General features: G+C 44.9%; 1 protein-coding gene across 4 annotated transcripts in view; it reads left to right on the top strand.

Moving 5' to 3' along the window:
* ankrd44 (ankyrin repeat domain 44) overlaps window positions 1–24,694 on the top strand; it is a 47,548-nt gene that overhangs the window by 16,827 nt on the left and 6,027 nt on the right. For 2 of the 4 annotated variants that reach the window (XM_040148053.1, XM_040148055.1), the window contains exons 5-26: window positions 560–760; window positions 1,256–1,343; window positions 2,178–2,320; window positions 2,810–3,022; window positions 4,837–4,915; window positions 4,995–5,109; window positions 5,198–5,280; window positions 8,783–8,891; window positions 10,106–10,174; window positions 12,352–12,492; window positions 13,386–13,451; window positions 14,815–14,926; window positions 16,016–16,087; window positions 17,504–17,705; window positions 19,271–19,358; window positions 19,485–19,602; window positions 20,718–20,940; window positions 21,269–21,356; window positions 22,935–23,018; window positions 23,183–23,328; window positions 23,449–23,531; window positions 24,599–24,681. In XM_040148053.1, coding sequence (XP_040003987.1) covers window positions 560–760; window positions 1,256–1,343; window positions 2,178–2,320; window positions 2,810–3,022; window positions 4,837–4,915; window positions 4,995–5,109; window positions 5,198–5,280; window positions 8,783–8,891; window positions 10,106–10,174; window positions 12,352–12,492; window positions 13,386–13,451; window positions 14,815–14,926; window positions 16,016–16,087; window positions 17,504–17,705; window positions 19,271–19,358; window positions 19,485–19,602; window positions 20,718–20,940; window positions 21,269–21,356; window positions 22,935–23,018; window positions 23,183–23,328; window positions 23,449–23,531; window positions 24,599–24,681 — 2,606 coding nt within the window. Of the gene's footprint in view, window positions 1–559; window positions 761–1,255; window positions 1,344–2,177; window positions 2,321–2,809; window positions 3,023–4,836; window positions 4,916–4,994; window positions 5,110–5,197; window positions 5,281–8,782; window positions 8,892–10,105; window positions 10,175–12,351; window positions 12,493–13,385; window positions 13,452–14,814; window positions 14,927–16,015; window positions 16,088–17,503; window positions 17,706–19,270; window positions 19,359–19,484; window positions 19,603–20,717; window positions 20,941–21,268; window positions 21,357–22,934; window positions 23,019–23,182; window positions 23,329–23,448; window positions 23,532–24,598; window positions 24,682–24,694 lie in introns of those variants that run through there. The other 2 variants (XM_040148054.1, XM_040148056.1) reach the window with 2 other exon arrangements.

Below are 24,694 nucleotides of genomic sequence, written 5' to 3'. Positions count from 1 at the left end.
GAAGAATACTGTGAGTCTGCAGAGGAAACAATGTTTGCATTTTTGCCGAAATAATGAAAATTTTGCAACAGTTTTGACGTTGCTGGACTCTTCGTGAACTCGGCCGCTTTGGCTATAAACACGGAAACTGTGTGTAACAGCTCACCTGTTTCCTGTTCAGAAAAAAAGAAAAAAGACACAGCTCCTCTCTCAGTTTGGAGACGCAGTCGTTGATCCGGCTGCTGTGTGACGCCAACAGATATTTAATGAAGTAAAATGAAAAAGAGCCAGCATTTTACGTTTGCTTGCTCAGCGTCAGGTAGAGTCTGAAAGGGGAGGTTTCGGGCCAAAAGCGTGAGAGTTGGCGGTGCTGTGGGACTGGGGGAGACGGGGCCCCGCCCCGAATTTAACCCCTCATCATTTTAAATGCACAAAGTTAGTGGGAAGGAAGTGATTACGTACATCTCTCGTCAGCTACCTCAAAACAAGAACACAAATGAGCATAGAGGGATCTGAAAATGGCTCCTGCGGGTTACTTGTCTTTTAAAAAACACACCCCCCCTTGACTGTCTTTCCCCAGGAGGCGGTGCGAGTCTTGATCCGTCACTCGGCCGACGTGAACGCCCGGGACAAGAACTGGCAGACGCCGCTGCACGTCGCCGCAGCCAATAATGCGCTGCGGTGCGCCGAGGTCATCATCCCGCTGCTGAGCAGTGTCAATGTGTCAGACCGTGGCGGACGCACCGCCCTGCACCACGCTGCCCTCAACGGCCACACCGAGGTACTGCAAGGTCCAACCGAGGGTCCGGTTTCTAACCACCAGAAGTGTTTAGTCACGATTTGCTCCTTTTTTCTGCAGCACCGCGCCCACTTCGTCGTCATATTGCCGTAGTTGGCCGATAAAAGGGCGGTGATGTAACCATCCTTTGTGTTATTTTGGTCGAGTAGCGTGGTTAAAAGGAACAGGTGGGCGAGTGCAGCTGCATCACCGGGGTTATCAAGTGGGCCACTCATTTTGAAACCCTCCTCGTCTTAGACGGTATCATTCACAAATGTGCTGAATCTAAAATTAACAATGAGGGGGCGGCCTATTTTCTAAAGCCAAGCTGAATGGACAGCTTCTCTATTTTTGCTCCCGAGCCTCTCCGCAGAGTGTTTATGCAGCAACTGAGAGCCGAAGGATGAGATGTATTTACAATGCCGTTACGTAAAGACCGTCACCCACACACAAACATCCTCACAAATGTCCACCCCTCCCTCTCTCTCTCCCCGTCAGATGGTAAACCTGCTCCTTGCCAAAGGAGCCAACATCAATGCCTTTGATAAGAAAGACGGCCGGGCGCTGCACTGGGCAGCTTTCATGGGTAAGAGACAAAGACAAGAGTTTGTCAAAAGCACATCAAACGTCACGCCTTTATTTCCCCGAGCTGGATCATTTGCAGATGGGCTTTGGAAAAAAATGAATCAGTGGCCCGTCCCGAGTCGCCTAATACCCGAAGGACCGGTTCGTTTCACAAATTTAACGCGACGGAACGAAATGTGCAAACAGAGTTGGGCCATGCGGGTAAAACATCACCGGGAAATCAAACTATTAAAGCTGGAGTAGCGGCTGCGTTTTACGTCGACCCGCAAGTCTGCCGGAGCTGAAAGGGAAGAGCAGCACATTTCTCTGTGTCCGACAATGTTTGTGTAGTTAATCTCACTGCCAGAAGGGGGAGACAAAAGTTCCGCGCTGCAGGTTTAAACGCAGTCACCCTAAATAACCACACAAAAACAACTAAAATATAAATAATAGTTCCAAATGCATTCAAATTCTGCCTATAAAACAGTCACGTATTGCACGTATTGCTAACATGTACGCTACAGCTGACCAAATGAGAAAATAAGCAGCAGACTAATCTGTAATGAAAATAAGCCCTAAACCATACTAATTTGGCCAAAAATATCAGCCCGCCAGTATGTCGGTCCAGTGAACTGTTATAATTCCTTTACAAAATCTCCAGCACAGTTTGTAATCAGGTGTCTGAGGATAGATTTTTGTGTCTGTCTGTAAAAATAAGGCAGAAACGTGACTGCCTGTCAAGCAAATGCTTCAGTGTTCCTCCTAGTGCAGCTAACAAGTCTTATCTATCAGCCTAGCCTCACTTTTCTCCCGGGGTTTTTTTTTTTCCCACCGCTCTCTGGTGCGCCCCCCGCAGGCCATTTGGATGTGGTGTGTCTGCTGGTGAGTCAGGGGGCGGAGATCAGCTGCAAAGACAAGCGGGGATACACTCCCCTCCACACGGCGGCCTCCAGCGGACAGATAGCTGTGGTCAAACACCTACTCAACCTGGCTGTGGAGGTCAGGACGCACCACGCACATGTGCACACACACACACACACACACGTACACACACACACACGGTCGTCTTTTTATACTCGTGAGGACTCTTTTTTACGTAATGCCTTCCCTGAAGGTCTGTCCCAGAGTGAGGACGGGGCCAAAATGTTCTCACTTTCCAAAAATGTCCTCACTCCCAACGTCTGGTACTCAAACTTGTCCTCACAAAGATAGATGTACAAGACCGGCCCCCTCCCCCAAACACACACACACACACACTTAGTCACTGTCTCATTCTGCTTCACACTTCAGGAAAATAACACGTACTCCCTGTTTGCCTAACACAATAGCACTTATTGTGTACTCTCACAAGCCGGACACGCACACACAAACGCACGAAGGGTACAGGCACAAATTCGCTCATTGTCTCATTCTTGAAAAAGCATAACAGCACTGACACAGACACCTCCCGTTGGCCATAATGGCAAGTCTTGTCCTCTCTGACAACAGATAGATGAGTCCAATGCGTTTGGGAACACGGCGCTCCACGTGGCCTGTTTCAACGGTCAGGACGCTGTCGTCAGCGAGCTGATCGATTACGGCGCCAACGTCAGCCAGCCCAACAACAAGGGCTTCACCCCGCTGCACTTTGCTGCCGCCTCCACACACGGGGCGCTCTGCCTGGAGTTCCTGGTCAACAACGGGGCCGACGTCAACGTACAGGTACGCCGGCTGCACGTCTGCCCCACATAAGCAATCTGAGCTCCTGCATGAGGACACATGGCGTGTTTTTGGCCCTGCTGCGAGAAGCTTCCCAGCAGGAACTGCGATATCTGCAGGTCTCCCCGTTGATCTCTCTGGTCCGTTAGTCCAACACTTTGGTCCACTGTAAAACATATTGATGTTTAAATGGACAGCAGACATGGCATGGCTTAACCTCCTACTGGGGCCCCGAGGCAAAAATGGGTTTTTGCGCCACTACTGTCCCCCACTGTACGGGACAGTTTCATTATTTCCCCAAGCTGCCCAGAAACCAATCAGTGCTTTACAGCTGAAATGACCATTTCCAGTCCATTTTAAGCCAATGCCAAAAATTCACTGGTACCAGCTTCTAAAGTGTGAGTATATTTTCCCAGTTTTCCGTGATCGTAAATTCAACATGTTGGGTTTTTTGACTGTTGGTCAGACGCCCCCAGAAAAAGCAATCCGAATATGTTAAATTGGGCCTCAGGGAATAATGAGGGCATGGTTCACTATGACATTTTATTTACTGAACAATCAATCGATTATTAAAGAAAGCAATTACCACACCCAATGATTATAAAAATAATTGTTGGTTGTAGCCTTACAGTTCCCCTATGGTGGAATAATAATACCTTGCTGGAGGTTTTCTGTGTGTTAATTACTTAACACGCAGACAAAAATACTACAATAGAAGGGCCACAAGATGGAGGATCTGTCATAGTTTATATTCTACTTAAATGGTGCAATTTTTTAACAAATTTTGCGATCAATCAAATGATGTACCCCCAACTAATATGAAGTAAACCTTGGGCTTTTTGGGCCCCTTGAGGTCTGGGGCAGTTGCCCACTGTGCCTGGTGAGTAATCCAGCCGTGACAACAGAGGTTAAGTCCTCAATAACTGTATTGTAATGCCTGGAGAACAGCAAGCTTTCTCCCTGCAGATTAGACGGAGAGCAGTCACACAAAACTCCGCAAAAACTGATCTGTTGTCTCACGAAACTGTCTTCTCGTCAGGTCACACTTTCTTTTTAGTGTTAGAGACCTTCAGAGACCTTTTGGTGTCAGTTACGCTGTTGGACGTAGCTCAAGTGTTAATGTTGACAAAGTTGTGAAGTCAGACGCAGCATGCTAAATGTTAAATATAGAATAAAAAGGTTTTTGTTTTTTTTTTGTTTTTTAATGCTCAAAAATTCCTGCTTACTAGAAAAATAAATGTCTACTCAAAAATAAAGGACGAGGAAAAATCAAAATGGAGAAAAAATTGAATAAAACTGGAAAACTGGATGTAACAAAAACTTTTTAAACCTTGATTGCCGCAATCTGTCCTCCAAGGGAAGTAGTTTTAAGAATCCTACCCTGCACTAGTATAACCCCATTTCCAACATGTGTTCAAGAAAACAGATTTTTTTTAAAGTCTAAGCACAGCTTTTCTAAATAGTCGCAATGTTAACATGCTAACTGTAGGCATGTCAAAATGATAATGTTAGCTAAACATTAGTATGTTACCATGCTGAGGGTAGGTTTGTTGACATTTTATCGGTAGTTTGGTAACTAGATGGTCTTTTCTTTGGTGCCACCTTCACATTAAAACTTTACACAGCTGGTATGGTTTCTGGTGAGTAATTCGCATTACAGCGACGGGGTCGACTAGCTTGGCTATGGACGTATAGTCCATAATATAAAATATAGACATGTTCGCAAGAGGTCGCTTATGTTTCTCAAAACTCAAAACTAAGACTACGTTTCACCTAAAACCCGAAATCTGTATTTATTTCTCCTCCACCTTCAACAGAGTCGGGACGGGAAGAGTCCTCTTCACATGACGGCAGTTCACGGACGCTTCACTCGCTCCCAAACCCTCATCCAGAACGGTAAAACCTTGTTACGCTGGATCTACTAAAGTTTCACCGGTTGCATATATTCTCCCTTCGAAGTAACATTTTATTTCAGGTGGGGAGATCGACAGTGTGGACAAGGATGGTAACACGCCTCTTCATATTGCTGCCCGCTATGGTCACGAACTCCTCATCAACACGCTCATCACCAGCGGGGCAGACTGCACGAGGTTTGTGCTTCCGCCTGTCGATAAATTTGTGTCAGATTACCGCAGAGAAAATGCATGTAGTAAAAGACTGTTCTTTCTTTCTCCAAAGGCGAGGAGTCCATGGCATGTTCCCTCTCCACCTGGCGGCTTTGAATGCTCACTCCGACTGCTGCCGGAAGCTGCTGTCCTCAGGTAGCACACAGAGTGAATTGGCACAACGTAAATTTAGTTTTCCAATCAAGGTTGACGGTCGACGTTCAGGTCTCGTGTGTTTTAGCAGAATACGCTCACAGCTTCCAGTTTATTAGATACACCTAGCAAAAGGATCTGCAATAAACCCTACCTTCACCAGGGTTATAATGTTCAGTTTTTGCCGAAACTGTTTTAGGGAGGTGTTGATTCGACTTCATGGTTATTTTGGAGGCTATATTGCATTATACCGATAACCACACTGAGGGTAGGCTAAGTGACAGATAAATCTCACTGAATAATGCAATACAGTTCATATATCATCCAAAATGATCATACAACTGAATCAACAGCTCGATAAACAGTTTCAATAAAAACTGAACGTTATAACCTTCGTGAAGTTAGGATCAGTTGCAGGATTGCTGCAATAAAATTGATTAAACATTGTGTTTATCTGCTCTAAGGCAAGCTACAGTCGTTAACATATGCAGCTAACTAGCTTACCACCTACAGTAGTAATGTTGCTTCACTTCTAAAGCTAAGAGTTAGCATATCACGAACTAACTACGTTAGTTTGTGGGGTTGCAGGTTACGTTGAGTTTAGGGCTAGCTACTCTTCTACCTAGGCTAGTTAGCATTTAGCTGCAACAGTTTCTAGTGTTCATTTTTAACTCTCCATTATGTGTTATGTGGTTTAAAAAAAAAAACTGAGATCAAAATAAGTTTTTCAACTCCAGGAAATAGGAAAAAATAGTAGCTTTAGCTAAAGCTATCTTACCACCTAGCTTGAACTAGCCAGAGTGCAGTCACCGCAGTTTGGTATTTACCCCATTTTCTAGGTCTTATGAATTGTCAATGCTTTTTTTTTTTCCCCAAAAAAATTAATAATTGGATTGTATACTAATTTCTATGGCAAGGTTGTCATCTAGATATTTTTTTCCCGAAATATGTAGCATTAGCCTCAGCCTTGTAGCACAATGTAATTTGTGTAGCCCTCATGTGCATATTTAAGACGCAAGTCAGCCAGAGATGTTTTAACTAAACCCCTGAGTTAGTTGCGTTAGCTTAATTAGCCAGCTAGGAGTTGTCATTTTCATTAGCAAAAGTTCTAGTGAGTAAATCAAACTGAACTCAATTGTGCTGAAGTACAAAGTGTCTCTGAAAAGTTAGCTAATTTAAAAACTGTGGGTTTCTTACTTAAAATTCTAACTTAGCTGATATTTCTGAGATTTTCACTGCGGGGACATTGCCCTGGGTATTTGCTGATTCAGGGTCTGTTTCGGTTTAACATCATCTTAGAATGTGATTTTCAGGCAGGTTTGAGCCCGGTTGTTTTTCTTCCTCCCGCCGGTGAATTCCTCCACAAGCACACGTATTCAGCTCAGGCCAAATTCAAGTCACAGTGCTCCAGAAACAGACAAGGCCTCACTGAGTGTAATTACTCGCTGATGGGACCACTCTCTGCTGAATTCTCCTCTTAGAGCATCGACATTGGTAGTTAATATCTTGTTCAGATCTGAAAAGTTTCCTTGTTGCCTCTGGCACTGAAATAATTTGTCTTTCCGCTCGCCCAGTATATTTCGTTGGGACCCGAAAGAAGGTTTTTCCAATACAGCAGAGGAAAGAATGGTATATCAAACAAATGTGAAGTAGGAGTGGGGAAAAGACAACAGTCCTCTCTGGCTCTGGCTAACAAGGCCGTGGCACTTGTGTCTGGAGGCATGGAACAGGATGTAACTGGGCTCCTCATGTGGCTCTGCCGAGTTTCTGAAGTGAACAACAAAGACGTCATTTACATGTGCTTGAGCCCTGTGCAGCTGCAGTGTTGTGTCTGGTCAAGACTGTTCTGTGAGCAGTCGCGGCCTGTGCTTTTGAGTTTGCTGTTAAATCAGCAGCTAAAAGTCCCCCTTTGCACCGCATCTTAAGAGCCTTGAAGATTAGGCAAATAGTAAGATACAGGATTAAAAAGCCACGGCACAAGACGGCAGCACAGACGCCATGTTGTTCTTTTGTTAGTTACTCTACTGCGACTGCGATGTTACAACACGTTTATTTAGTAGACACTTTCATCCAAAGACACGTACAAAAACTGCATCACACCCTTATAGGAACAAAAGCTAGAGGCCATCAAAAACTGTATGTCCGTCCCCCCATTAAAAAAAAAAAAAGCTAGTCCAAGTCCACTTGTGATTGGATCATCCAAGGCGCATGTCAATGCCAGGTCCGAGCGGGGCCTACACCGCCAGTCAGACCGGATTTATTTCACTAGGGAGGGGTGATTTTTACATTACCTGCGCTCTTTAGTGATTTTTAATCCCGTCTGGAGCACGTACTCGGGTATTTCCCCCCCCGCCCATTAATAATTACAGCCACAATTACCTACTGTATGTAGGTACAGCATGTCCTTCGGGGATTAACGTCCATGAATCTGCCTGTGGGTCATGGAAAAAAGATGCAGCTTGTAATGCCAGAACTTGCCCGAGAAAGTTTTCTTCAGTATCAAAGTAATTCATTGATTGTACGTCCGCGTGTACACTGCAAACAGGAAGTAACAGCTGCGTTAATAGCTAATAGCAAGTTGTAGTCCACAGCTTAAATCACTGACTCCATGGAAACATCAGTGGCCGATCAAGATTTTGTTATTTAATGTTAATGTTGGGCATCTGCCAATACCAACATTTAGCTAACTGTTGATTAAATGTGTATCTTACACACTGAAATAACATCTGTATCTCTTCCTTTATGTCCATGAATGATGATGATAATAAAATTATTATTATTATTATTTTTTTTTATTATTATTATTATTACTATTATTATTATTAATAATAAAAAATTATTATTAACTTTTATTTATGTAGCTCCTTTCAAAATAAAGTATACTGTAAAAGCAAAGAATGAAAGTAAAAAAATAAAAGTAAATGTAATAATAAAACAATTAAATGAATAAAAATAGTTGAAACAATTACACCACAGACCCTCAGTTAAAGAGAAGTAGACATCTCAAGGCCATTATAATTATGATGGGACAAATTTTCAGCACATTAAAACTGATGCTGGTATGATGACGAACAACACGGCAGGGCAACCTGTAGTTCTTCCAGGTGCTGTTCCTGAATTCCCAAACATTTCAAGGGGTTCCTGGAAAAGTCGCCGCACTGACACGGCGCTGGGTTACGTCTTAGTCACAACGATGTCTCAATCTGTACTCAAACTAAGCTGCTTGCTGCACTTCCTCCGACCGTCTGAATGTCTCTGTGACCTTGGGATGGCGTGTCTCTCCGTCTGTTACCTGTTTTTTTGTGTTTTCCTGTCTACGCATGGCCAGCATCATGCACCGGCATCACCTAACCTCCCCCGTCCCCACCCCCACCTGTCGCACTAACACCTGTCTTCTTCCTCTTCCTGTCTCTCTCTCTCTCTCTCTCTCTCCCTCTCTGTGGTGGCTGCTGCTCCTCTGTGTTGTGTGGCCTCCCTCTCCGTCTCCCTGCGCTGCCCTCGTCAGGTCGGAGGTTTAGCATAGTGTGTAACGACTCGGTCCTGTCTGCAGGCTTCCAGATAGACACCCCCGACAGTCATGGGAGGACCTGCCTGCACGCCGCTGCTGCCGGAGGGTGAGCACCACCGTTAACTGTAGGACATACAGTTGGAGGCACAAGTTTAGACTCTGGTTCTTTTGATCTTCTTTATGATATGCATGTTAAATGTACCTGAAACTGGATAAATGTTAAGGCGGCTGGAATATGGATAAAGAAAAACTGACGTATCAAACTGTGAAATTGGCTTTATAGTTGCACGGCATTGTATGAGTTAAAAAATGTCTTTAAAGGATAATTCTGGTTTATTACAGCATGGCTCTTATGTTCATAGTTCTGGCCACTGTTTCTAGAATCTAGATCGTCTAAACACAAGCAGTCAAACGATCCGACAGTTTATCTATATCATCAAAACTACTTCATCTAGAGGTAAAATCAAAGGGTCAAGCATTAGCCAGGTTTCCATGCAAATAATCTCCCAAATTTCAACGGAATATCCAGAAAATCAGCGAAAGGAAACTTGGAATTACTGTTAGGAGATTATCGGTGGTTGGGTCTTGGAGATAAACAGCTGGTGGCGCCACTTCTCCGGTCGGGTGCAGTTCAACCAGTGAAGGAGGAGAGGGTGCAACGAGACCACGTCATTAAGAGAGCGCAGTGGAAAACCACGTGGAAAACGTGATGGAGAAATGCCATTTATGCACAAATTAATTTGAGGAAGGTTACAGCCTCCTCTTCGCTCCACACAGATCTGATGTTTTCGTCTGTTTCCATTGCACTTTGTTGCGTTTTGACTCATGGATTTCAGTCCACGTAACGGTTGACGGATATTTAAAACCAGACAGTTTGGGTACTAATTTGACCTTTCACCTTCATTTTGGCTAAACCCGTCTGATTGCCTGACTGCTCGCGTTTCCAGCTGGGAACATTGACGTGTTCCCGGCTCTCGTCGAAAAACCGAGTAGGTACAATATCACTATTAGCAACAGGAACGATGGTTAAAAACTTTGAAAATGAGTCACCAGTTGTACCAAGACGTTAAAACAAAACACAGGACATACAACGTGCAGCTAAACAATAAAATCCTGAAATCCAAGATTACGTCACCTCAAACTAATAGGAAACACCTAATACATCTCAAAACACTGAAGTACAGCAAGGACAAGTGATTTCCTTTGGGTCGTTAAGGGATCAAATTCAGTGGTTGTATCCTTTTTAAAGCCCTGCTTTGGGCAAAACAAAATACTGTAACGTGATGCGGTCTGAATGGTCTTTCTACGCTCTGCGTGCAGTAACGTGGAGTGCGTCAAGTTGCTCCTGAGCAGTGGAGGAGACCACAACAGGAGAGACAGCTGCGGCAGGTAAGAGAGCACGTTGCTGTCGAGTCAACGCTTTAGTTTGTAACGGTGTCACTGTTGTTTGGGTAATATGCCGATGAGCAGATCAGTCGAATGCCAAAAAACTTTATTGACATGAATTTGGTAGTTGAATGATTTTAATTCAAAATGTAGGATTTGCTCATTTTTGCTGTTTTGTGTGATTTGGAAACTGAATATTTTTGGGGTCATTTAAAGTCATCTTTTGGTCTGGAAATTGAAACAGGTCTATTTTTCACTCTTTTCTGACATTTTATAGATTAAATGGCAAAATATACCTTAAGTCCCCTGTCTAGCATTTATAATCACTATATAAACTTGTAATAAATGGTTTATAACGCACTATAATGTAGATGTAAGCAGATATGTCTTTATTAATTTATTTGTTAACAACCAAAACTCCTCCTGTGAAACACCCATAAGTGGAGGCTGCTGTATGAACAGATTATCGACGACGATATAGTAAGTGGTAGCTGTAGTTGAGAAAACTGAATTCCAAGCTCATTGAGACTTTTCGAGGCCCGCGGACACGCTGATACGGCTCCTTAGTCGCTGCAGTTTTGTAAAAACCTACAACAACAAGCGCTAAAATCTGCACTGGGAGACAAACTCCGCGGCCGCTTCATTAACTAGGCCCGTACGATCGAATGGAATTCAGTACAACAGCTCTGCCATGAATTCTACCTCTACGAGGTTTGTAATGTTCAGTATCTGTTGACGTCAGAAACGTGTAAATTCAATGATATGTTCATCACCGAGGTTATAGTTAAAGCTGGTGTTGCGAATGGTAAATGAACTGCACTTGTATAGCGATTTTCTAGTCCTGTCGGCCACATTCACCCATTCACACGCGTCCACTTTCTTTCCTATACATACTGCGCTTTCCACACACTCACACTCCCATGATACATCGGGGGGGTTCGGTGCCCAAGGACGCTTCGACATGCGCACTGGTGGAGGAGGAGCCGGGGATCGAACTACCGACCTCCCGGTTAGTGGACGACCCGCTCTACCTCCTGGTCACCTGAGTCATAGCCACCCGTCGTGCCGGACGAGATTATTTTAAAACTGTGTTGCTAATTTATTTAGAAACACCTTTCAGTATCATTGCTGTTCACCACAACAGATGAAGTTGAAATTATCGCCTCTACAGGGGCTGTTTTTATTTAACGGCACAGCAACTGTGGATTGTAGAGGTGTAGCTAATAAAGTGGCCAGTGGTTTGTTTCACTGCACGAATTCATTGTCTTTTATATATTTTAATCCTTTTTTTAACAAAATCGATTTTATTGAATTTTTTTCTCGTGTTTTTCTCGTAGTTCCGATTAATGCAATGGCATAAAACCACATTCAGACAAAAGCGTATGGTAAAAGTATTTTCATAGTTTGAAATAAACTCTAAGAACTTGAATCGCTTCCTTTTTTGTGCACTTCGTGACCGGATCCAAACGACCATTTCCCTTAATGTACATCCTTCATGTGGATTTTAGACCTAAACTTTATAAACCCGCGAATAAGTATAATACATTCAGGTGGTGCATTTTAAATAGAGCTAGAAGTCCAGTTTCCGTCTCTTATTTCTGCACTTCACCTGCTCCCAGTTGCACTTCACGGTTCGCAACTCACATGTGGTTGTGTTCGAGCCGGTAGATAATACAGAAGCTTCTCCTACAAACATTTACGTATCCAGACGCGTAAAACCTCTGCGGTTAGCCGTGCGTGTTCCTGTGACCGACACTACCTCCGTTTGTGCTCCTCTCGCCGCGCCTCCCTGGCCGCAGTCGCCGTCCAGCACCTCGGTGAATGAGCCGGAACGCCGACCGCGGCCAGACCTCAGGGCCCGACATCAAATCCAGGTTCAGAAATTGGGTAGAAAGGGCCTGAAATCAGAAGAGTGGAGGCTGCGGATTAATGCCCGTGGTTTGGGAACGAGGACGGGGACGTAAAGGTCAAGTCTCCGCGTACTTTTGGCCTCGTGGTTACATCCTGAGTTTAGGTATTGGAATTGTTACTGGTAGGAAAAACAAGCGGGATCACCGTGTCCCAATGTGTATATTGTGTTTTCCGGTTTTCCTTCCCCTGTTGTTGTTTTCCTGGTGATATGTCATCTGTTTGCCTGACTTTCTTTCTTTCTCTCTCTCCCTCCCTCTGTTGCTCCCCAGGACTCCCCTCCACTATGCGGCGGCCAGCCGTCACTATCAGTGTCTGGAGACTCTGGTGGCTTGTGGCACCGCCATCAACGCCACTGACCAGTGGGGGCGCTCTGCCCTGCACTACGCTGCTGCCTCGGACCTGGATAGGAGGTGAGGGGGGCAGGGAGACACACAGTGGTGGAAGGAGTGTTCAGATCCTCTACTTAAAGCTGCTGCAGTCGATATTTTTTACCAAAACAAGGTGTCAGATGACCGTGTGAAAGTTGTCGCCCGTAGCGTTGAGCCTACAGAGAACTACAGAGCTGAATCTGCAGCTTTCTCTCGACTTCACAGATGTTTGCAGTGAGTCTCGGCTCATTGTTTATCCGTCCAGACGGCGAATTTACTGCTCTGGTTCACGCTCGGCGCCCTCATGGTGTCATTTTCAGCCGCAGCGGGGCAGATGTTTTCAGAGAAACGGCTCTAAAAAGCCGCTGTCCCACCACCTGCTCGGCAGCAGGACAGCAGCCAGACCCAGTCAGAGAGCAGCTGGTGGACACGGTGGCGCATTTAGCAGCTGAAGAGCCAGATGTTTCCCTCAGGAGCTGGTGGAGACCAAAAACAACCACTCCAGATGAATGATAATGCTGCTCTGTAACTACTGGATGTGTAAATAAGCAACTTTTTGCCATATCAACTTTTAAGGTGTTGTTATGTCAATGTGTTTACAACTTGTCGCTGCGCATCAGTTCTTAATTAATTACTGGTAATTAATCAGTTATTAATTAGTTATTACTGGTAGTTAATCAGTTATTAATTAGTTATTACTGGTAGTTAATCAGTTCTTAATTACGAGCTGAGGTGGTGGTTGTGCTCCTGCACGGCCCCCAGGATCGACACCTCTGCAGCTTAGCCCCGTACGCCGCAGATATCCACGCTTACTCGTTGGCATTAGCGGCCGCCGCCACACAAAAGACGCTGTTGTTTGCGTGTGTTGATGCCTTTATCCTCTTTCATCTCACCCGCCCTCCCTTCCCCTCCCCCGGTTTTCTCCCCCTACACAGGCGTCGCGTTGCGCTGGAGCCGGAGAGTGAAGGAGTTCAGGCGGAGAGGGAGAAAGAGGCGGCGCTGTGAGTCCACACTGAAAGAAACACGAGGAGATAAAGAAATACCGGGCATTTTGTCCAAGGCTCTGTCCCAGTTCTACACGACCTACTAATGTTGAATGTACAAAAGACGTGAAAAGTGACCAAATGAAGTTTACTCAAAAACGTGTGCTCACTAAAACCATTTGATTTTAGTTTCTAAAGAGGAACGTCACTCAACGTCACTCTCCTTTACAATAATGCACATTAGGCAGAAAACAGATAAACTGATCCAATAAATCAGGAAAAAATTGTAATGTCATCATTTTTCAACACATCGTCTGAGCACATTGACTTTCTTTTTTCAGAAAAATACAATGACTTAAAAAAAATAAAATAAAATAAAAATGTGGGAATTTTACTTAAATTACCATTATTTATTTATTTATTTAATCATTTTTCAGGCAGAAAGGCCAAATATTTGCTGGTTTCAGCTCGTCAAATGTGAAGACGTGATTTTGTACAAAACACACAGAAAAGTGACCAAAGTAAGTTTACTCAGAAATGTGTGCATGCTTACTTAAAAAAAAAAAAAAATCACTTTTTTTTAAAGAGAATCAAACATCACTCTTCTATAATTCATTTTTCAGTTTACTTCAGCAGAAAACGTAAACACATTTTTCCAGATGGGGACGCTGGACAACAGCTCATTAAAGTGTTTGATTTGTGAGTGTTTTGTATTTCCAACACTGATGGACACTGTTGCCCCAAAAAAAAAAAAAATTCAGATTGTGGAAAGACATCCACAGGACCAACACTGAAACTGGATAAATCCACCGCTGAAAATAGTCCCCAACCAAAGCACAATTTCCTCCTGTTTGAACAACATTCGCAAAAAAACTACAATGCCCAGATGTTTGAGGAAATTACTGAGCATTTTTAAAGTATGAAACAATATATTTGTGAGCTTTTTTAAGATTTACAGTGGGCTGGAGGCTGAGGGCCACAGACAGGGAAGGGAAGACAGAAAGCATTGTTGGTTTTGGTCTTTTCATGGGATTTGTGGGCACTTAGACACTCGGACGTAATATTCTGTTCGTTTTCACGTGATGTGATTGATACTGACTGGGTAAACACACCGTGAAAACCCAGGAGATGACCAAAAAACCAGACAAAACCTCTCTTTGTTCACACAAATGTTGCCAAATGCACACACAGACACACACAAACTCTGACTAATGTTTGAATAACGTGCGCACATCTGCAGAAATCCTCCTGTCGATACGTGACACGCGACGGCATTCAAGCGTTGCCTTTACCACAGGGACACTTTGAAATCACGATGTTGTCTGTGTTGTGTGAGTCGCCGTCTTCGGTGGTAACCGAGATGTTGGGTTTTGTGTTCCAGGTGTTTAGAGTTTCTGCTTCAGAGCGGAGCGACGGGCTCGCTGAAAGACAAACAGGGCTACAGTCCCGTCCACTACGCCGCCGCCTACGGACACAGGCACTGTCTGGAACTGGTCAGTTCACCCACTGAGGCCTGAGAGATCTTTCGGCCACATGGAGGAAACAGTGACTGCAGGCGTTTTCTCCATCTGTTATCGATCATATTCTCACTGCACACCACGCAGCGACATTCCAGGGCCTCGTTTCCCTTAAGTCCTCTTGAGGCTAAAACGATCGTAAACTCGATCTTACGAAGCTTCTCCTAAGCTTAAGGGGTGCTTCCCCAAAAGCATCGTAACTGAAGACTCTTAGAGATGATCGTAGATGAACGAGCGTCTCCTACCCACTCGTAGGAGGTCAAGAGCATCTTAAGAAGCTCCAGAAATTGCAAGACGAACTCGAACTACACGTTTTATTTAAGATTTTATTGCTTTTTGTTGATTAGTAAGTCTCTATGTTCATCATTTAACATGCCAGCGTCCATCGTCATCCATCCTTTATCTTTGTCTCTTCCGGCTGAAACTTTCCTGATGGCATATTTTTTTTTAGGTTTTCCGGCTCCGCATTCCTCTCTTTTCTTTTTATTTATTTTGCGCATGTTGTTTTTGAAACTCTTGCATACGGCAGGTCTAATTCAGAAACGGCGAAATTGCCGCGGCTGTATTGCAGCTGAATCAATCAGCGTTTACCTCCTTAAACTTCCATCCGGTAATTTGGATTATAAAAGGCCAGCGAGCAGAAAGCTGCAGGCTGTTCACTGCAGGCCGTCAGTGTTCTCAGTATCATCTTCAGCTCGGCAGAGAGCTGACGTTCGGAAACTTTCAACGACGTGCTGCAGCTCTTGAGTGCCGCTTTGGGGAACGTGTTTTAAAAAATTTCAGAGCGTTCATAGAAAACGCCTCTGAACTCCCAAGGTCCACCGTTATCAGGAAACGGGGCCCAGATCGTTGTGTCTCCTGTTACGGCGCTGACCCCGATTTGTGTCAAAAACGCGCAGAATACTTAAAGTAAATCCATGGAAAACGGGGCCATTTGAGTTTGATACAGTACATGGGTGGAGAAATGGCTGCAGGTTGGGGCATCGCATTGGTTCAGGAATAATTTAAAAAACAAAAATAAAAAAAAAACAAAAACGTGTTGACTTGTTCTGTTGTGACCTGCAGCTGTTGGACAGAGATGACAGTCACCATGACGACCCCGAATCTCCGAACGCCAGGAGCCCGCTGCACCTCGCTGTGAGTTTGAGTTTTTTTTTAAAAATAATTTCACAAAAGATGGCAAAGTTGCTCAGGAACGTTGGTATAGCAAAGCAAGATTATTTGTATTTGTACACATTTCATACATAAAAGACAATTCAAATTCAGAGCAGATAAAATCCTTTGTTTTCTGTACTCTACTGCGTTTTGTCCACCTCAGTCCGCTTAGTACGCAGCTCTCGTTAACGACAGCTGAGCGCTACAGTGCAGCACTTCAGGGAACATTTAGATGATGTATACTTTTGTTTAATTTTCCGGATACAGTGGGGTCACGTTTTTCTGACGGTCTGCGTCAAAAAAACGTGACGTCCAGTAGTTACCAGGTGCTCGGCCTTTCCCTCACCTGGTTTAAAGGCTGAAGAACGTCAACCGAAAACGTCAGTGGCACGTCGGCGTCTGTACTCAGCCAAAGACTGTTCACGAGGTTAAGGAGCATCACTCTGTAACACCACTGTGCAACCCCCCTGTGGTTTACCCCGAGTGTGTCCGTACTCAGTGACACATCTGGCGGATCGCTTCACGTCGGTATCAGGGTTCGGGGCGCTTGATCAGGACATCCCTAGTATGGTGTATCGACTCTGTGATACAATTTGTGTCTTTTTTTTTTTTTTTTAGAGGATTATTCCGGCCTGTTTTCATAGGTGAGGTAATTAGGTTGTGCAGGCTGCGATGGCAGTGTACTCACCGCGTTATTCACCGGGATCTGTAAAGGCTGTGGTCAGACGATCAGACGAGTTGTGAATCAGGCAAACCTACCTGGAGGAGGACACGAGAGCTAAGAGTAAATCCCCCAACATGTAGGCATCCATCAGTGACGCTTGCTGTAATGGACTCGAGCATTTCCTGGACTGAGACGATCTGGCTTCACTGTTTGCTGTTTGTTTCCAGTGCTCGTTGATAGTAGCAGTGTCGTTTCCCAGACAGAAGCAGTCGATGAAAATGAAATCTTAAAAACTATAACCGTAAGACTCAGGCTGTCGTAAACAGGAGTTTTCCTTTGTGATTCCTCAAATCGATCAACTGTCATTCCATGCAACATCGTCACAAATAAGAAACCGGTGTACCTTTGAAGTTCGATGCCACATTGGGTTTTTCTTGTCTCTGGGAGCTTTACAGGTGTGGTTATCATCTACTGAGTGATTTCTCCGTCAGTTGCTAAAATTTCTGGCTTTCCCACTTTCCTTCTGCGCTTTGTGTTAAGGAACAGAAGTTCCATATCAAATATTAGCATTTTAAGCCCTTTTTTTTCTGTAGATATTAACGCTAAAAGGATGTTGCTATAGGTAATAGGTTATAGATGATTGAATTCTCCTTTGAAATCGCTTTTCAAAGGAGGTAAATATGTGAATATGTAAATGTGGGTGTTAGTTACAGAGTCTCTGTCTCTTTCTGCAGGCGTACCACGGCCACGCTCAGGCCCTGGAGGTGCTGCTGCAGGGGGAGAGGGAGGTGGACCAGGGGGACGAGGTGGGGAGGACGCCCCTGGCCCTGGCCGCCCTCCGGGGCCACATTGACTGTGTTCACACCCTCCTCAGCCAGGGGGCGTCGCCGCGCACCACCGACAAGCAGCACGGACGCACCGTCGTACACCTGGCCGGTGGGTTCAATCCCGTGTTGTTCGAATGACTTTGATCCCGCTTGCCGTGTCTTTGCTCGACGCGGTTTCCGCTTCCCGCTTCTCCGTCGCTGTTGACATCTGGTGCCGACGCATGTCTAGCTGCTTGTGGCCACAAGTATGTGGACACTTTGTCGTCCAATGTTTTTCAGTGTTTGGGCTAGACCTCTTAGTTTCCATCGGGGGAAGTCCTAATGCAACAACATAAGATATTTAAGACAGTAATGCTCTTCAAATCTTGTGTGAGCAGTAAGAGGAGGGCGCCTTTCCTGTTTCCAAGCCCTGCTTTTCTCAGTTCGTTGTGGAAGAGCTTGGAACGCCGACTGTGGGCCAGACCTTATCAGGAATGCTCTTGTGGCTGAATGGGAGCAGATCCCTGCAGCCAGGTTTTAAAGTATTGTGGAAAACCTTCCCAGAAGAGCGGAGGCCGTTGTAGCGGCAGATTAATGCCCATGGTTTGGGCTGAGACGTTTAACCATCGCATGTGGGAGCAACGTTCGGGCGTTCACATACTTTTGGCCACTGGGTTATTTCTCTTTCCCCAACCTAAACTCAAATAATCCAGCGTCCACCTCTAAGAATATAAGTGTATTAATCACCTTAGACTACTTACTTTTTCATGCACCTCAGGGATGGATCTGAATACACACAACTGTTTGCATTTACGTAGCTCTTTCGTGGGGGTTTCAGTGGTGACGTGTTCAGTGATGAAGCCTTAAAAAAAACCCTCTCTCTCTGTTCGACAGCTTTGGGGCTTTAATCTCAGGAAGCAGAGTCACATCTGGTGGTTGCAAAAAATTGTCCTTCAGGACTGGAGCCAGAGCACAACAACAACAACAGCAGCTCGCTGATTTTGCCCACGTGTTATTTATTGAAGAATATGTTTAAGAGGGAAGGTTATACTAACAGGACTGCTGAACTTTGGAAGATACTCACCTCGTCTCCCCGAAGCCTCATCGTAGCTCCAGATAAACGTGCCTCAAAACGAGGACAGTGGCTTTTTGCCCCCCCCAAATCAAATACACTGGAAGTGGTTTAGGAAGGGATCATTTAAAGACCAGCACAGCAGGAGCAGAGACTTTTCAGTACCACTAACAACACACTGTCAGTCCATGAGATGGAAGCTACAGCCGTTTTCCCAAAGACGCTTTTTGTCTCATTTTTAATGATAAACTATTAAAATACATTCAAAACACACTGTGACATTATGCTTGACGACAAAAAGGGAAGAAGAAGTGTGATTTCAGTTGGACAGGAGGGTGTTATTTCGGTCACTTGCCATATTACTGTACACACTGCTGCTCTTACTTGCTCGTTGACGTAACCAATAACTGCACCCACAAGAACTGGTTATCTGTTGGAAGTATTGGTCGCGGCCTATATTCCGTTCACTGCTGGTTCTTATTTTCTATTTTCCTGCCGTGGTTAATCATCAGAAATTCAAATCTCACTGAACTGATGTGTCATCTAACTGACTATTAATAAACATTTCCGTCACTCCCTGTTTCTTGTTCTCGCTCCGTCACGCCCTCTCTCGCTCCCTGCAGTGATGAACGGCCATACGACGTGTGTGCGCCTCCTGCTGGATGAATCGGACGGTGCAGACCTTGTAGATGCTGCGGACTCTCAGGGACAGTGAGTGATCCTCTCTCTTTGGTTTGTTTTTTTTCTGCCAGTGGCTGTTCCTGATTCGTTCCTTTGCCGTTTTGCCTCCCGTCTTGTCTTTCTCAAACCCTTTAACTGCCTCGTCCTCGCCTGCAGAACTCCTCTGATGCTGGCGGTGGCAGGAGGTCACGTCGATGCCGTGTCGCTGCTGCTGGAGCGGGAAGCCAACGTCAACGTGGCCGATAACCACGGCCTCACTGCACTGCACCTCGGGGTGAGCATTAAACCCTGGGTTTGTGTTTTGAAAAGGCCTTTCAGGGCTAATTCTCTCCCTTCCTCTGTTCTGCCTTTATGGAAATGGTGCAATTATAGACTTGACATGACTTTGATGATAATGGAAGTGACGCACGTCTGTCCATCATATAAATTAAATAAATAAATTAAAGGCGATCACGAAATGCAGAAAAAAGAGGAGCTGTGAGATAACAGACATTTGAAGACAGAATAAGTTAAAGTCTACAGTTATTCCACTGGCGCTCTCCAGACTCTATATACTTATGGCATCAGTTTCTGTGTTGCTTACCTTTGGAAACCTGTACAGAACATTTTCATAAGCTTCTCTTCACTTGTTTTTCTCTGAGGTTTCCAAGTCAGATTCACTAAACTTGGAAACACCTCACTGCACGAACATGTCATAAATCGCGTTTTTCAGCCTGGTGCATGTCGATCGTTTGTGAGGGAGCTGCACACTGGTGAGATTTTGGTATATTTAAACTCATATGAGGGTGTTATGGTTTCAGGTCAAATGGGTTTGTTTTTTTTGTTTTTTTCCCTCCGTGGAGACAGGCAGACGATCTGTACGTGCCCTGTACGACAGGTGTCAACCACTCCTAAATATAGTCCGTATAGAGAAAATTCAAAGCGAACGCCGGAGATCCTCTCCTCTGTCGCTCCTACGTGCCACTCGCCAGCGCGCCGGTTAGTTAGAGTGGTTCCTGCGTGAGGCCCGGAGCCTGGCAATGTTTTCTACGTTGAGCTGGACAGTAAATCAAATTACAGACATTATGAAGCTCTTTTCAACCTCCTAAAGTGTAAACATCTGCTTACCTGTGAATAGGGTTAGCATGATTTTTTTTTGTTTTATACTACATTTGTTTGTGCTTGCAATCAATAGTCTGTATATTTTTCTATTATCTGCTTCTCATGGAAACCATTTAAATATATCACACAGAAATGAATGTGAACCAGTAGCTTCATAGAAGCCCAAAAAAAAAACCACAGCCTTAAGACTCGTGTTATGATTTAAAAAAAATGGTTGACAATAATGTAACGTACACTTAACTCGCAGTTAACAAGCTAAAACATGTGGAACCCGTCTTCTCTCCCCAGCTGCTGTGTGGTCAGGAGGAGTGTATCCAGTGTCTGTTGGAGCAGGAAGCCTCGGTTTTGCTCGGGGACTCTCGGGGTCGTACAGCCATCCACCTGGCCGCGGCCCGAGGTCACGCCTCCTGGCTGAGCGAGCTGCTGAGCATCGCCTGCTCTGAGCCGCCCTCCCTGCCGCCGCTGAGAGACCACAGCGGGTACACGCCGTTGCACTGGGCCTGTTACTACGGTCAGTGTCGGAGTTTCCCAGCACCCTCACATACATTCATAGTTACCCTCAGTCTTCACATGGTTGTTTTTAATCCTTTTTATTTTTTTTATACATACATTTAGAAAAAACGCTGGTTACTGTGAATCTGTGACTCTGAGTCTGTGACTCTGTGACTGAGACTCTGTGACTGAGACTCAGTGAGTTAGACTCTGGGACTCAGTTACTTTGTTACTCTTGCTACTCTGTGACTCTGTGATTCTGTGACTTCGTGACTCATTCTTATGAACACGATAACTCAAGGAAAAGTTCCGTCCTTTACTGTATGTGTGTCTTTTTGCATCTGAAGGTCAAGAGGGGTGTGTTGAGGTCCTGCTGGAGCAGAAAGGTTGTCGCTGTATTGATGGGAACCCCTTCACTCCACTGCACTGTGCTGTGTAAGTCACACATTTGTAAAGTGTTATTAATTTTCATTGTTTTCAGTTTTTACGGTCTTCGATACGTTTTTACTGATTCTTGGGTTTAGGATTTGAATGTATTGTATAGAAATTAGGAGCCAACGCCTTATCACAAGAAGTACGAAGGGAAAGTCTCAATGAAAGAAAATAAAACTCCCTTTAAATACTTTTCAAAGAGGCAAAGCTCTAGAACACGATTGGCTCTCTGTTTCTTATACAAGACAGTCACCCAACAGAAAACTTCCAGATCCTAGCAAGAGTCAAAAGTTCAACATCGGTATCACCCTTTATGGTAAACACAAAAGACCACGAGCTGATCACAAAGGACAGGATGTCCCTCCAGGGAGGGGGGGCTCCCAGAAATATGCTGCACATCCTGACAGCACAATGCCAAGCGTGTGGTCTTTCGATCAAATCAGTTGCAAAGGCAACAGAATAACAGAAACGAATACAAAGTGAATGAAGGATAAACCCCAACGCCGCGTGCTAGTTTACTTTTACATGATACGCTGAAATAAGAGCTGGAGCATACTGAGTTTTGCACCCGACTCGTTTTCAGCAGCTCGATCTGAATAATGGTTCACAGCAACGACGTTAATGAGCTCCCAATATTGATCCGATGCATAAAAAGGTGAACTCGTAGTTAACGTGCAGCGATCAGCGGATCATTTCTCTAGAGAGGAGCCTCCGCTCCGTTGAGCTACAAAAGCCCGGCTCGCTGGTAGTTGTACGCTGACGATACCGAGTGATGTGTCTCTTCGCTCACAAACAGTCTTTGGCGGAGTCCAGTCAACGGCGTGGAGAGAGAGGCATTAACCCGCAAAACCAAAGGTTACACAATTAACATTAATTAGCTACAGCCGATGTAATCGGTGTTGGTCATTTTAACTGGAGTGGTCAGCTCCGACTTCGGAACCGGATCCGAAATGGAGCAGAGCCCAGCCCTAGTTTAAACGCATCAGAATACATGTTCCCACTTGGACTCCGAGAGCTGATCATTTATTTGCCGTCAATCGATCTATTAATTAGTTATCTGCCACACAGATTCATCATTTCGTCTTTCGAATGTCATCCATCATCATTTATTCTTTGTTTTTTAGACCAAACGTCCAAAATCAAAATGAGTTCAATGTCCATCATTCATGAAACAGAGAAAAAGAAGCAAATCGTCCAATAAGAGAAGCTCTGGGATTTTTCCTCGAGAAATGAAAGTTGTTTTCTATTCATCAGTTTATTGATAAGACTTTAAGTGTTTAGCATTTATAGGCATCATTTAAGTATAATTGAGTTATAACATAGATTATTATTTCTAGCAGATGTAAAGGTTTACAAATGTATTTGTCAACAACTGTAATTCAGTTGTAATGATATAAAATGTGTCGTAATAGGAAAAGACATAATGCACAGTATTTGTCAACAATTAATAAACACTTAAAATGGCCTTGTAGCTGCTTACAACTACATCATATACACATTTATTAAATGTGTATATGATGCTAATAAATGCTAAAAAACTGTTACCGTTACATCCACTAACTATTTGAGTGTTATTTACAGGGTGAATGATCACGAGCCGTGCGCATCCCTGCTGCTGGAGGCGATGGGATCAGACATCGCAGGCTGCAAGGACGCCAAGGGCAGGTGAGGGGCCCGAGTGTGTGTCTGTCTGTGTGTGTGTGTGTGTCTGTGTGTGTGTGTGTGTGTTTTGTGTGTCTGTGTGTGTGTGCGTGTGCAGGTACGTAGACACCACCGCACTGTTGCTGCTCTATCTTCTGTTTTCATTCCTCCCTCCCCCTCCCCTGCAGGACTCCTCTTCATGCCGCGGCGTTCGTGGGCCACCTCGACTGCATCCAGCTGCTCCTTTTGCACGACGCACCTGTGGATGCCGTGGACCAATCGGGTCGCACGGCACTGATGATGGCGGCCGAGAAGGGCAGAGTCGGGGCTCTCGGTACAGAGACTTTTATTTGGCCGACGGCCTCGTTACAGCGGCGTGTTGCTGCCGCTGCTGTGTCATGACGTTTAGCCCTAGTTTTGAAATTTAATCTGCGTGTTCTGTCTTGTGCTCCAGAGGTGCTGTTGACCAGCGCCAGCGCCAACCTCGGTTTGACGGACAAAGACGGCAACACCGCCCTGCATCTGTCTTGCAGTAATGTGAGTGTCCACAAGGGGGCTTGTATGTCTGGTTTGTCTTAATCCCGGTGACCGTTCCACTGAGGTCGTGTTCCCTGTGTTTAAGAAAACCGCTCCGCCGCTGTTTTCAGTGAGGCTCGCCCAAAGCACCGGTTTGTCCTCGTCACTGTCAGTCAACATGTCAGTAACCCCCGTCCCTGACCCCTCTGCACTTGATTGTAAACCCCGTTTCTCTGCTGCCGAAGCGATCCGAGCAATATTCGAGCATCAGGATTGGTTGTGTCCCGTTCTCTGTTGCCGGAACTGAGGCTGTACGGAGTTCACTGAATAGTTGCCCGTGTTGCTCATCGGTTCCGATGCTTTCGGGCCTCGACCCTCACCCCCAAGAAGTCAGCAACATTAGTGACACGATTTGATTTGAGAGAAACCTGAGTAAACATCAGGAGTAAACCTGTTATTTCTCAGTTATGAGGCTCTTAGTTGCCGCCAGCCTCACCACAAAACTCACTGGTTAGTCGCGCTACCGAAGTCCGTAAATAAACATCACCCATTGTAAATCTTGACCGCAGCTATTCACATGAAATAAATGCATGTTTTCAAATAGTCTAGAAACTGTGCAGTGCATCCACGTTTGGCAGTGAAAGGGCTTTAGCGCTCCAGGTATCATGACTTTTCAAAGGGCAGTCGCGTTCTTCGAACTCTGCTCTCGCAAATCGTCGCCTCCAATATTTCGAAATGATATCATTAATCAATCGTAAGACCCGACCTGGACCTGCATAAGCAGCAGAAAATAGACGGATGGACGGATGGATTAACCTACTGAAAAACATAGCCTGAGAATTTAAGGTCCACGTCCATCAGAGGACCGGGACAACAGCACTGGATTTTCAAGCCAGTTTTTGCTAAAAAAAAATCAAACACAAAAACACTTTATAAGTAGCGTTACTGCCTACAAGAGGCTATGAGAAGGAAGAAAGGAAGACTTTTCAGAACCTGCAGACACTCTGACCTCGGGACGACACTGGGATCGGGATCTACCTTTCTCTAGACCTCAGAGCCCGTTATAACCCGACTTCTTCTCCTTACAGGGAAAAGAAGACTGTGTGCTGTTGATCCTGGAGAAACTGCCCGACACTGCGCTCATAAATGCCACAAATGCAGCGCTGCAAACGTGAGTATCTAAG

The sequence above is a fragment of the Xiphias gladius genome, chromosome 16 (assembly GCF_016859285.1).
Source record: "Xiphias gladius isolate SHS-SW01 ecotype Sanya breed wild chromosome 16, ASM1685928v1, whole genome shotgun sequence".
In the NCBI taxonomy this organism is placed as follows: domain Eukaryota; kingdom Metazoa; phylum Chordata; class Actinopteri; order Istiophoriformes; family Xiphiidae; genus Xiphias; species Xiphias gladius.
This window is presented reverse-complemented; position numbering and strand designations above follow the sequence as displayed.